At 37.0% G+C, this 14,711-nt stretch overlaps 1 protein-coding gene across 1 annotated transcript; it reads right to left on the bottom strand.

Annotated features, from left to right (window-relative positions):
- Positions 1-1,149: 1,149 nt before the first annotated feature.
- Positions 1,150-14,140, bottom strand: ABHD10 (abhydrolase domain containing 10, depalmitoylase). Its single transcript, XM_055568139.1, has 5 exons — positions 13,952-14,140; positions 11,287-11,470; positions 7,445-7,556; positions 6,916-7,053; positions 1,150-1,828 (listed from the first exon to the last, which is right to left on the bottom strand). The coding sequence occupies exons 1-5, from the start codon at positions 14,091-14,093 to the stop codon at positions 1,484-1,486; spliced, it is 921 nt and encodes a 306-aa protein (XP_055424114.1). The 5' UTR covers positions 14,094-14,140; the 3' UTR covers positions 1,150-1,483.
- Positions 14,141-14,711: the final 571 nt, after the last annotated feature.

The raw sequence follows: 14,711 nt of genomic DNA, 5'->3' as shown, positions 1-14,711 counted from the left end.
ACACCAATTTGTATCATGGCTGATTACTGCACAAGCTTAATTATTAAAAATACAAACTGTATTTCCATTTCATATTTTCTTACTATCTCTACATTTTAGAAAGCCCTCTGATATAGATGGCAAAGAAAGAAAGGGAAGTCACTCAGTCGTGTCCAACTCTTTGTGACCCCATGGGCTGTAGCCTATCAGGCTCCTCCATCCATGGAATTTTCTGGGCAAGGATACTGGAGTGGGTTGTCATTTCCTTCTCTAGGAGATCCTCCTGACCCAGGGATCAAAGCCAGGTCTCCCACACTGCAGGCAGACTCTTTACTGTCTGAGCCCCCAGGGAAGCCCTGATATAGATGGCAATCACTTGATTATTTGTACTTTAGGCACATATTATTAATAACAAAAAAGAAATGTTTCTTTAGGTAGGTGATAATATATAAGGATTCATTTCTTCTTTGGAATAAGAAATCAGAATATGAAAATACTATCATAAAAAAAGTTAAGGGCCAAAGAATTGATGCTTTTGAACTGGTGCTGGAGAAGACTCTTGAGAGTCCCTTGAGAGCAAGGAGATCAAACCAGCCAATTCTAAAGAAAATCAAGCCTGAATATTCATTGGAAGGACTGATGTTGAAGCTGAAGCTCCAATACTGGCCACCTGATGTGAAGAACCGACTCACTGGAAAAGACCCTGAAGCTGGGAAATATTGAGGGCAGGAGAAGGGGGAGATAGAAGACGATATGGTTGGATGGCATCACCAACTCAATGGACATGAATTTGAGCAAACTCTGGGAAACAGTAAAGGAAAGGGAAGCCTGGTATGCTACAGTCAGTGGGGTTGCAAAGAGTCGGACACAACTTAGCAATTGTACAACAACATCATTGCTTAAAGATGAAATCCCCCCACTTAACTATATGACATTAGCCAAAAGTTTAAAATGATACATATCCTTTATATATCTATAAAGTTTTGAGCCCTTAAAAAAGAATAACCTTGATTTTAAGTTCAAATATAACATGCAAAAGACATGAACTTTATTATGCTTCATACATTTCTCTAGTCATTTCAGATTTCAATAAATGTGTTCCTATATTTTGTGAACTGCATTTTAAAATCAGAGATAATTTTACAAATCTTCATATACAATGATACCAAATAAAAAACAAATTAAGCTTTATTAGCAAATCTAAGTAAGAGCTGGCATAGTTAACATAAGCATTCAGAAGGTAAACATTTCTTGAATAAAAAAATAGGAAATATTTTAATGAAAAAAAATCAGGGATTGAGGAGGGAGAACATTTTTCAAACAGCAGCTGGCACTTTCTTCACAATTTGTATCACTTGTGAAAATCCATCATTAGATAAATACTCACATGATATTTACAAAGTACAGAGAAGAGGAAAAGCCTTCTAAGTATCAAGGTCTTTCATCTGTTACTCTCTTCCATCTTCTGGATCCATTCCTTTGCACACCAACTAAAGTTGTGATTCTAGTGAACTATGGTTGAAAGCTTATCAATCAAGTCATCAATAGTGTAAACCAGAAGTTGAATGTCTGCTTTTTCCTTCATTCGGTGATCACTATTCTTTCGGAGGATGACATCTACATCTGTGCTAACTACTCGGTCAGCGACCTGCACAGATGTATGCCACGGTACAATATCATCCTTCATGCCGTGGAGCAATCTTATGGGACACTTCACAGGAATAGGACTATGTAACAAGCAGTGGTGCTCGGCTTCTTTAATGACACTGTACTGAATGCGATAAACTCCTTCTTCACTGTATTTTGATGGCATGGGCCACACACCTTTCATCTCTATTTCCTTTTTTGTCTGTTGGAACAAATGAAAATAAAAGTATTTATGCAACGTTAATACATGCAATAGTCTTAAACAATCTAAGGAAAGTGGTCTTTGAAGAAGAGGCAAAGAGATAACAAAAACATAACAATGATAATTATCAATAATTAAATACCAGTATTTTCCACATAGTATCTCACAGGATCCTGATAATAATTTTGTTATTATTTCAATTTTACAAAAGAAGATATTAGAGTACACAGCTTTAAAGTTAAAAGACAGTAACTGCTGTGGCTAGGATTCAAACTTAGATTTAACTAACTATATCATATAACACCTTAAATCAGGCATTGTTGCATCCCAGTTCAAAGGGAAAATGAGGAGAAAAATACAATAATTTCTTAGAATCAGTACAGGTAGCATTCATATTATATCAAATCAAATCTTAGGAATAAAAACTGTTTAGATTTAAAAATCATGAAACTAAAAGTGTGATTAGTGGAAGTTACTAAAATGGGGTGAGATGGGGGAAAGGGAGAAGAATGGAGTATACTGCTAAAAATGAAAAATAAGACAGTGGTTATTCTGGGGCCACAATACACGCCCAATTTTAGGCTGAATGTAAGAAAAATAGTTTTTGCCTTTCAGAGTTCTATGGAATGAGAAGAAAATTGTCTGTTGTTCTGGATGACAAAGAATTCTTGCAAATATCTCCTGAAAACTGAGCAATGGTATCAGTTCTACCTTTAAAATAAAATGCTGGGTATTCTTTGATTCTTGAAGAATCTCTATTTTTGAGACCATAATTTGTCTTAAACGTTTTTTCTACTTAAAGTAACATATATTCATTATTGAAAACATGGAAAATATAAAAAGCATAAGAAGAAATAAATTACCAATAGCCCTATCTCAAGGATATAACAACCAACCATTAATATTCTGGCTTCTTTCCTTCTAGTATTTCTATATGTGCTTGGTTTTAGATATACCATATGTAAAACACTTAGCTATTACAATTTATATATAGTTTTCAGTCCTTATTTATTTAATATATATATATTTCTGGGTTTTAAAAGATTAGATTAAAAGTTTTTAAAGACTGGATAACTGTCTACCACAATGCATACAAGATAATTAATTCAACCATTTCCATATTGCTGAGTACTTCTAGGAACATCTTTGAACATAAAGGGTTATATGTATATTATAAATTCTCTGAAAAGATTATCACAGCTTGAATTAGTAAATCAAGACGTAAATAGCTTTAAGCCTCTTGCAACCACATAATATGAAGGGAATTTCTGTCTAGAAAAAAACAGGTGGATGGCTTATCAAAAATAAAGAAAAATACAAGGAAAGAAAAGCTACATACAATGTATTTTTAAAAATCTGTATTTAAATTTTCAATAAAAATACTGTATTTCCACATTTAAAACTATTCACTTATTACAAATTCAGAGGCAAAAAAGAATTTAAACAGTAAAATATATATGATGTTATCTATATGTATTTAGGTATTTTAATGTATTTTATAAAATTCCAAAAATATTTCAGTGAAAAAGCTGTATATCTGAAAGCTAGACTTCTAAATATCTATAGCCAAATGATTTAAAATACAGTAAAAAACTATATTATAACGTATATTAATATCATGGGGTGCTCTGCATTAAAGCAACATATGAACCAAGTATTTAAAGCAAAAAAATGATATTCAGTTATCCTCAAACTACTTATGACTGTTCCTGAATTTGTAATTTCAGTAGTTAGAACTAAGTTCCATTGATTATTAGATGAAGGGGCAACTATGTTAATCACAAACACATAATAATAGTTGCATTTTAAGCACTGCTGCTTCCCAACTAGCTCTGTTATCTGCTATTGAGGTGAATGAATATTGTTCATTTGAAGAACAGACTTAACTTTACGAAGTCTTGTATGTCCCAAAGCCTCAAAAACAAAAACTACAGGAATATTAAAAACAGCTTTATTCAAAGAAAAGTTACAATATTCATAATTCTTACACCAAAAGAAACTAGGAAGGCAATGTGTCTGTGAAACTTGAATTCCAACAACTGTGCATCCTGTCTGATGCCCTCTAGTGTCCACAGAGAAATCTGTATGAAGGTCAAGGAGAAACAGTTAAACGGGACATGGAACAACAGACTGGTTCCAAATCAGGAAAGGAGTACTTCAAGGCTGTATACTGTCACCTTGCTTATTTAACTTATATGCAGAGTACATCATGCAAAATGCCAGGCTGGATGAGGCACAGGCTGGAATCAAGATTGCCAGGAGAAATATCAATAACCTCAGATATGCAGATGACACTGCCTTTATGGCAGAAAGTGAAGAACTAAAGAGCCTCTTGATGAAAGTGAAAGAGGAGAGTGAAAAAGTTGGCTTAAAACTCAACATTCAGAAAACTAAGATCATGGCACCTGGTCCCATCACTTCATGGCAAATAGATGGGAAACAATGGAAACAGTGACAGACTATTTTTTGGGGCTCCAAAATCACTGCACATGGTGACTGCAGCCATGAAATTAAAAGATACTTGCTCCTTGGAAGAAAAGCTATGACCAACCTAGACAGCATATTAAACAGCAGAGATATTACTTTACCAACAAAGGTTCATCTAGTCAAAGCTATGGTTTTTCCAGTAGTCATGTATGGATGTGAGAGATGGACTATAAAGAAAGCTGAGCACTGAAGAATTGATGTTTTTGAACTGTGGTGTTGGAGAAGACTCTTGAAGAATCCCTTGGACTGCAAGGAGATCCACCCAGTCCATCCTAAAGGAAATCAGTCCTGAATATTCATTGGAAGGACTGATGTCTGAAGCTGAAACTCCAATACTTTGGCCACCTGATTCAAAGAACTGACTCACTGGAAAAGACCCTGATGCTTTGAAGACTGAAGGCAGGAAGAGAAGAGGATGACAGAGGATGAGATGGTTGGATGGCATCACTGACTCGATGGACATGAGTTTCAGTAAGCTCTGGGAGTTTGTGATGGACAGGGAAGCCTGGCGTGCTGCAGTCCATGGGGTCGCAAAGAGTTGGACAAGACTGAGTGACTGAACTGAACTGAAGTATCCACAGGAGACAATGATTAGAGTTAGAGGTAAATCAAATTCCCACACAATGAATAATGCTGGGTCTTAACATTTCCAGGACTAAAGAAGACAGTAAAAAACCTCTAGGTCTATCCCCTTGACACTGAGCACTAGCTGTTTCTGTGGAGAAGAGAGAGAGATCCTAGTGTCTGGGCCCTTCCTTACGCATGTTTTTAAGTTTAAAGGGCTCAACACGTTTAAGAATTCTTAGCTGGTATGATTTAGGATTAGCAAAGAAATACCCTGATTTGCAGGACATAGATCTTCTCAGTCAATTACGGGCTATCTATCATATTTTCCCTCTGAGTGATGGATGTACACACATAAAGAGAAATATACATAGATCTTGTCATTTCCCAATAACCCCCCAAAATTGTGTAATCAACACCTTTCCAATAGGCCATCTTCTTGAAATAATTTCCCACCATGAAGCAGAGTAAGGGGTTCAAGGTTTAGATGCAGAGGATACAATGGCAGGAAAATTTAGCAGCATGAGGACATTAAGCATCTATGTATGAGAAACAAGAAAGTAAAAAAAAAAATCTCAGAAGTAGGTAAGTGCAAAGATGATCAGCTTTGTAATTTTAGCCCTGACCAGAAATCATATGAAGAACCTGACTTAGCAGACAATGTCATTTCTTACAGAGCTGGGAAGAACAATGTGAACTAAGAATAAACTTAGAACAGATAGTATATGGCACGGAATTCAATGCAGAACTTGAGGCAAAAGTCAATGATATTCTACTCTTCAACACTACATATGCTTTTTCCTTCTTTTTCTTTTCTTCCCCCTCCTTATTCCCTGCTCTCTACAGCAGTGGTTCTCAAACTTCACCTGGGGCCTTGTTAAAAACGACTGGGCCATTCTCCCAGTTTCTGATTCAGTGGGTCTGGTGAAGCTCAAGAATACACATTTCTATTAATACAAGTTCTCAGGTGATGCTGTTACTGCTGGCCTAGGGACTACACGTTTTGAACCACGGCTCCAGACTGTTTCTTTCTGCTAGGATTAGTCCCATAGGTAAAATTTAGATCCCAAGGGAAAATATGCCCAAGGAGAACTCAACTGATTTCCAAACAAAAAAATAACACACACAGAAAGAAACAGCTATTACCCACCACTTTTTTTATCCTTGCAGACAACGAAAGTGCTTAAACATACATTCAAGAGCAAAGTATAATAAACCAATTACCTTTCCAGTCATCTCAGAAACCTTATTTCTATCATGATTTGCGGAGGAAAATGCTACTGATGAAAAGCACCTTTTTTTTTTAAAAGGTGAAAATTAGAAGTAGAAAAAGAATGCCAAGTTAGTGTCTAGGCCAGGAATGGCAAATCTTATCTCCTGTGTGTGACTGACAGTGTGTGCTTGGAGAGCTCTGCTAAGAGAGAATCTGAGGCTTTAAGGCTTAAACTTTCATAACTGATTAGCTGGTTTAACATGGTTGTAGAATAGATATTAATAATATTACCCATAGGCCACAAAATAAGACTAAGAGCTGCACAAAGAGGTCACAACGTATGATCCAAATAAATAAACGTGGTTAATAGCATGTTGCTAAAACAAAAGTTAAAGTATGATTTCATTCATGTGATGCAATGATTTGAAGGGACTGTGAAAAAAATAGAAAATCTTAAACAGGAGACCAAATAGTTAAAAGGGGCTTCCCTGGTGGCTCAATTGGTAAAGAATCTGCCTGCAATGCGGGAGACCTGGGTTCAATCCCTGGGTTGGGAAGATCTCCTGGAGAAGGGACCAGCTACCCAATCCGGTATTTTGGCCTGGAGAATTCCATGGGGTCGCAAACAGTTGGACACGACTGAGTGACTCTCACTCACTCAAATAGTTAAATAAAAAAAAGAAATGGTAAACAAAAAGTCAGTTAAGACAAAAGATGGAGCCAGCATAACAAGTCAAAGGACAGATGACACACGCATAAAATTCAGAGGAAGAGGGAGCAGAAGAACAACAGGAGGGATACACTGAGGTTGCCTGGGACTTACCTCAATAGGAAGCTGATTAAATTGTGTCACCAGGCCATCTACAGCTGTCGCTACGCCAACGAGAGCAACAACCTTTTGTGGCCGTGCGATTGCAGCATGAAACATAAGCCACCCACCGAGGCTGGATCCAACCAGTATCTAAAAACAAAAGCACACTGTTTTGAAGAGGAATTTCTTTTTCTTTTTGGTAAGGAAGGGACTAATTTCATAGAACGTATGTATTTTCTGCCTTTATATCCACTGGCTCCCAGACTTAATATTTGGCACAAAGTAAAATTAAGACTATGATTACTGTTTGTTAAAGTATCAGGTCTATAATAGAGAGTAAATTAGACAAATATAATTTGTAAAATGCTACTTACATTTTAGGAGAAAGTGAAAATGATAGAACTGATTGATTTGACATTAAAATATAAAAATTGATTGTTAGACATTTAAAATATTAAATATTTGCATCTAATGAAACAGCTCCAATACCATGAGGTTATAGTCCACAACAATTATCATGATATTTAACAAAAACAGTCACCTGTGGTCCTTCAGCCAAGTCATCAATTATAGAAAGAACATCTTTTCTCCACTTTCCCACCGTGCATTCTTCTAAGTTACCATCTGAGTTTCCAACTCCTGAGTAATCAAACCTGGAGAAAGAGAAAACATATTTGTATCTAGATATCTAGTATTTGCTTCCCTAATTTCTAAGGAGGACAGCACATTAATGACAATGCCTCAATTCTATTAAAATAAAAGTGAAGTCAGTATGTATTTCAGCAAATCTTATTGGCTTAACCTTCAAATACCTCCCATAGTCACTCGCTTTCTCACCTCCTCCACTGTGCCAGCCTGTTCCAAGTCACTATTCTCTCTCGACTGAACTAATTCAAGAGTCTCCTAGTAAATCTCCATTTTCATTTTTCACCCTCACAGTCTATTCCCCACTCAGTAGTCAGTGATCCTTTAAAAAAAAAACCAAAAAAACAAAAACAAAAAAAGATCATGTCCTGTACATACCCTTCAAAGGTTTTGTATAATCTTTAAGTAAAATCCAAAGTCCTTACCATCTTCTAGCCCCTCACTACCTCTCTGATCTCATTCTTCCATTTCTCTCTCCCTCCCAAATGTATCCTCATTTTTCTTTTTCAAGTTAATGGAATACACCATCCACATTCCTGACTCAGGGGTTTTATATCAGCTTCTCCTTCCCTGCGGACGACTCTACCTGAGACATTCACTCAGACTGCTCCCTCACTTTAGTTGGGCTCCAGTGTTACATCTCCAGAAGCGTTCTCTGACCATTCAACCTAAAGCTGTGCCTCTTTCATCATTCTCCAGTTCCTTACTCTGTTTTATTCTCTTTATAGCAAATACTGCTACCTGACAATATGTGTCTATTGGATTACTGGTTTGTGGCCTGTCTCCCACACTAGAATGGTATGTAGGAACAGTAGAATGGTGTAACATATTTTCTTAGAGATAAGAGATTTAAAAGTGGAGAAAGAAATTAAAATTTTAAGTATGAAGTGATGTGGTTTTGGATTCTTGGGAAGTAGGATAACAAGGCAGAAGCTGAAGTCTAAGTCACAGTTATTATTTCTCTTCAATCCAAAGGATGTAGGAGACAGACCAGGGAGAACCGGGGAGAAAAACCCAATTCTCCTTTACCTTCCTCTGTGGGTAAAGATGTCTCTACTTGCTATATTGTTTACAGGGGCCTTCCAAGTATATGGTAAAGATGCAAAACACATGTCAGTTGTGTCCGACTCTTTGTGACCCTGTGGACTGTAGCCCTTCAGGCTTCTCTGTCCATGGGGATTCTCCAGGAAAGAACATTGGAGTGGGTTGCCATGCCCTTCTCCAAAACACATGTACAGGGCCTTCAAAAAGGTAAATACAAGCATTCAGTGATACTAATGGGTAACAAATAAAAAATACAGTTCATTCTTGCTGAACCCTAACCAAGTGACAAAGATTTGGCAATTTAAAACTTTTAATCACAGTAAGGCAATTCTGTCCTAGCAGCCTCAGTATTCTCAAGTCTAAATATATTTTAAATTTCCCAAATCTAAAATTTTAAATTTTATTAGAAATCACCATGAGAGAAGACCAGTCCTAAAGCCATGTGTCATATTCCTGAGCTCTGACTCAATCTTAATATCCTGGATGGTGGCAGGATATTAAGAAACCATTTTCACCAAACCGTAAGTACTGTTCTTGTATAATATACAAAACTAACCATTTCTTCATTCAAGATCTAAGTTTTACAGACAAAATCACAAGAAAGTAAACTGAGAAACTGGGAGTATAAATAGAAGATAAAATGTCTTATCCAATCTTTATGTACTTCATTGGCAGGCGGGTTCTTTACCATTAGTGCCCCCTGGGAATCCCTTAAAACAAGTTAAAGGGCAATTAATTGCTAATAGTGATTAGATAGCAATGAAGTTTGATAAAAGCATATAAAAAGGAGCCTGATCAAATAAAAATTGTAATGAATGGCTATACTGTATAAAGGTGTATAAATATACATTTAGGTTACATTTTAATATAGTACCACATATTCCTTTGGATAAAAGGAATAAGACTAAATTCATATAATTGTCTGTATACACTGTATTTTCATCATGATTACTAAATATACCTTTAAAAAGAAAATGTATTTCATATGCATCTAAAATGAAGAAAACTCCCTCATACATCTTATAGGCAGACAGGAACTGGCTATAGCTCTTACAGTCTCAATTTAAAATAGGAACTGATAAAATGAGGATTTCTTGAGTTAAATTCTTTTGGGGACAAAGGAGAATGATGGCAATTTTTCTGATATCATCATGTCTTGCTCAAGATAGTCCTCCTTGGATTTCTCTTCCTTCTTACCTAAATCCTAACTATTTTTCGGTGTTCCTTTATAGTTTTTTATATCCACTTCAACCACTATTTTTCTCTCAATATATACAGTTAAGTAGCATGCTCTTTGACATAATTACATTTTGATGAATATTTCTGCCTAATTTCCCATATGTATTTTATCTTGCATTCCTCCACCCTGATTAAAAGATCCTTACAGGCAATGACCATATTTTAAAATTCTTTGTATATTTTACAGCACCATTGTAGGGTTAGAAGGTCTACTTGTAAAAAAATACTCCAGTCTTAAGGATAACAATCAATTTGGAACATTTTTAAGAGTTCTGAGCTTGAAAATGAAATAATTCAGTTAATTTGATAAAAGGAGTAAGACTAAATTCGTATAATTGGCATAATTTCTGCTAATATACTGAGTAGATAAAAGTTATTTTTAAGTAAAAAAAGTTTTTTATTTTTATTTCTAATTACTTACTTTATTTCTGAAAGTTGTATTTTCTAGATCTATTGAGTGAATGATAGTGAAACTCTTCTAAAACTACATAAATAGATTTTTAGGTTGCTAGTGCTAGAAATGAATTCAGAAATTATCTTTCATCCAATCTCCTCCTTTTTATGATGAAGGAAACAGGTCCAGCATTTATTAACCGACTCATCTTGTCACAGCTAATGTTAGCATTAATTCTAGAGTCCATGTTTCTTGAATTTCAGGCCAGTGCTCTTTTTACTAACCCATACTATCTCTTCTGGCAAATTAGGCACTAAATAAATGACTGTTCTAAGTAAACAACCCTAATAACAGTGAAACATTATTTTAGTAAAATAATTATCAGTACGAAATATTAAGAATTGTAAAATCAAGTAGTAAACAACACATATCCTTATTTATGCTTATAAAAACATTCAGGCTACAGAAGTGAGAGGAAAGAGGAAATTCAGTGAAAATGTGAATTACACAATATTAATTTAACAGTACTTTTAAACACAGATGCTATTTTAAACTATATATTTTGAAAGTAATGAAATAAACAGTGGTTAAATAACAGTGGTCCTCAAGTCCCCAAAGGAAAACCACACTATAAGAGACTACAAGAAAGCCACCTAGTATACTGGTTTGCTGTCATGTTAGAATATTGTTTCTAAAGAGCTTAAGTTACCACTAGTTTCCTTGTCTGCCAGCATCATCAGCGTGGCACAAAGACCAGATGGGAGGGAGGGTCACAAGGGAGGGGACATACTTATAGCTATGGTTGATTCATGTTGATATATGGCAGAAACCAACACTTTATTGTAAAGCAATTATCTTCCAGTTAAAAATTAAAAAAAAAAAACACTATTAAAGATTGCATTTTACATGAACCCTAAATCACAAGATGAAAGTTTACAGACCATTAAAATAAACTAATCTATAAAAATGCTGGCATTTATTTCAGTTGGTTAGAGCAGAAGTAATTCTTGACTGCCAAGGTAAATGGTAGTAATATTTTCTTTGAAATGTGTTATTCCTACCTTATATAGGCGTGACCTAGAGATTTGCAAAACTCCTCAATCGCCAATGCTTTTGTACCATTCATATTAGAAATATAGCCAGGGATGAAGATAATTCCTGGACTTTTGCCTTTTAGCCTTTTATAAGCCAGGTTTGGGAGGTCTGGTCGACTAAGGAAAGAGATTGATGTCTTGTGTCTGCAAGCTAAACAAAGCACACAAAACATAAAGTATACAAATACAGTTTTTGGAAAACCATACATATTTTCAATCTTAACTTTCTTACCTCGTCAAATTGATAGCAAATACTATTTCCATTTCATAGAAAAAAAATAGAGACATGAAGTATTAAAGTCACAAGTCTGTGCCTATCTTTAAAAATCATGTCACAATTGATCTTCTCTGAGCAAGGTTCAATCATGATTCTTCCAAAATACACAAGGAAATTTGAAGGCCACTAAAGACAAGAGTGACTTGTCAAAAATGTTTTCCTGTTGCTGTTAATATCATCTCTCCCAAACAGTATCAATCAACATTCATATTTACCTACACTAGCTTTAAGCCTTTTCTTGGGAGATGTCAGTCTTCTTTGAAAAATTTTTTTAATGTCTGAGGGGTTTCACATCCTCTACTTTTTGGTGGGGAGGGAGAGAAACAAGTTTGGTCTGATGTTAGGAAACTGAATCAAAGATAGAGGTGCTGGCCCCTCTTATTACTTATTCTTTCTCCACCCATAAAGTCTTGGGCCATGGTAATAGTCAATCATGATTCTCTATCTGCTGAGGTGGGTTTGTGAACAGTTTCTTTACAAATAACCTTGAATAAACGTAAATACCATTTTTGGAAAAAGATTTCTCATAGGACTCCCAATCACTGTGTTTTATTTGTTGGTTTGGCTTTCTTGAAAGGTACACACAAATCTGAATGCAAGTAAAAAGGCACAATGCGCAACCCTTATAATGTTATTCCACTCCACTATCTTTAAAGTTCTTCCCCCCCCTCCGACAGAAAGGTCAACGGGTGCTTGTGCTCAGTGACCTCCGACTCTCTGCAACCCCATAGATTGTAGCCCACCAGGTTCCTCTGGCCATGGAATTTTCCACCAAGAATACTGGAGTGGGTTGCCATTTCCTCCTTCAGGGGATCTTCCTTACCCAGGGACTGAACCCATCTCTTGCATCTCCTGCATGGGCAGGCAGATTCTTTACACTGTGACCACCTGGGAAGCCATAAAGTCAATACTTGCTCTTAAAAAATGTAGAATGATGTTTAAAAACAAAAAGTCATTTATAATCCCATTTTCTCCCTCCAGAGAAATCAGATTTGTGTATTCCCTTAACAGTCTTTTTCTGGACTAATGAAATCTCTTTTTTATTCCTTGAAACCTTTATCTATTGTGGATAATTAAAACTTTAGTTTCTTCCACGTGAGCTAATAAAGTTTTCCTCATTTTGGATTTGAGAAGTTGATTTTTTAAACACTGAACTGAAGGCCTTAAAGCTATCCTTTTTACACGTAGGCTTGCTTCAGAGTTTCAACGCACAGTGAAATATGCCAAATTTAAAACTTTTAGTGAAAAACAAGGTAAATAGGAGCCAGTTATGTAGACTGACAGATTGTAACAGCAAAAATGTTCTTTACCCATTTCTTTAGCACTCAAAACTCCTTCCTATCCTCTTTTCCATATTACTTTCCAATAGGAAACTTTCCATGAGACCATTACAATTTATTTAATCTTGATGAGTTATAAATGGTCTTAACATACTATCCATAAATGATCTTTGTACTGTAAGAATTAGCTCAAAATCTGAGGCATATATCTTCAGTGAAACTACTAAAGTGAAAGAGAATTATATTCTAGTTACTGAAATGACATACTATGCTAGAGGAACATATATAACAGCCTTTTGGTTGTGAACAATTAAATTGACTATATATTTAAAATTTTTAACTCAAAACAAAGGGTATTTACAAAGACAGTCCCCATTTCAAGCACCATGCATCTGACAGCTGAGGGGCAAGGGTATGAACCCCAAAATAAAAAGACATAATTCAGGAAGACAGGCTATATATATGGGGGAGTGGAGGTGAGATGAGCTGGAGAAGAATCAAGCACAAAGAAATATTCAGGGGCTTTAATTTTTGTCCAAATTCTAACTTCCTTTATAGAGTAATGGCTATGGTTTTTATTGGGCTGGAATCTCGGCGGCCAGGTTGGGGCGGGAAGACCCAAAACAACCAAAAGACGCAGAAGTTTACACTTTTACAAAGAACAGGTAAAACCTTCCTGTAAAATCGCTGAAGAGAGAGCAGGTCTAAGCAACTAACAGTCTCGATCTGTAAACCCGTTAGAACGTGCACAGAAAAGATAAAGCAATTAATAATCAAACACATTAAATGCACACCTGAATTTTTCCTAGTCTTGGGCGCTTAACACAAGGGAGATGGACAGAAAGAATCCTTCAACTACAGAGCATGACGCCAACCACTGCCCGGGCTGTCAGGATACCCCAGGGCCTGGCAGAGCTCTCTCACTACCTTCATCAGAATTGTTAAAAAGAACTGGGGTACTGAGAACCTGGAAAGAGGATTTCTGAACGGAGCGCCAAAAACGCACGGGACAGGAACCGCCGAAATCCGATATGTTCGAAAGAACGCGTCTTACTCCAGTCTTTCGGACACTGACCTCGGAGCCACTGTGGCGCCCGCTCGGTGTTCCGTGCAAGTAACGTGCTGAGACCATGGTGGAAGCCGAAAGTGACTGCCGCCCAGCCCGACCTGCGACAAGGTACCCAAGCGGCCATGGCCGCCAGGCCCACCCCCGCCATCTTCCCAGCAGCCCCTACGCCCTGCGCCCGCCTACGGAGATGCGCACTGCGCCCAGAAACCAAGGTGCGCATGCGCCGCTGGCTGAACGCAGCAAATTCATAAACAGCCCTATCCAGAGTTTACACCCCCAGAGAGCGCACATGCGCAGAGTGTCGTCGCTCTTACAGCGTTTTTCTGCTGGACTATATTCTGTGGGGAGGTTTCAGTTCAGTTAAGTCACTCAGTCGTCTCCGAGTCTTTGCGACCCAATGAAGCATGCCAGGCTCCACTGACCATCACCAACTCCCAGAGCTAGTTCAAATTCATGTCCATCGAGTTGGTGATGCCATCCAACCATGTCATCCTCTGTTGTCCCCTTCTTGTGCCTTGAATGTTTCCCAGCATCAGGGTCTTTTCCAAGGAGTCAGTTCCCATTTGGCCTATGACAGTTTGGGATGTTTTGAGTGTACTTGGTAGCCTGCTTTCTAGATCAGTGGATACTCCAGGACTGGAAGCAAGGAGAGGAACCCCATGCAACGTTCTTAGACAGGAAAACATCTGGTCATCCCGAGACACGAGAGAACTGAAACAAAGTGTTAAGCTTGATGTGTTGCAAGTCGTTTTTACTCCTGATACCG

The sequence above is a fragment of the Bubalus kerabau genome, chromosome 2 (assembly GCF_029407905.1).
Source record: "Bubalus kerabau isolate K-KA32 ecotype Philippines breed swamp buffalo chromosome 2, PCC_UOA_SB_1v2, whole genome shotgun sequence".
Taxonomy (NCBI): Eukaryota; Metazoa; Chordata; class Mammalia; order Artiodactyla; family Bovidae; genus Bubalus; species Bubalus kerabau.
Note: the sequence above shows the minus strand (reverse complement) of the source record. Positions and strands in the feature narration are given on the sequence as shown.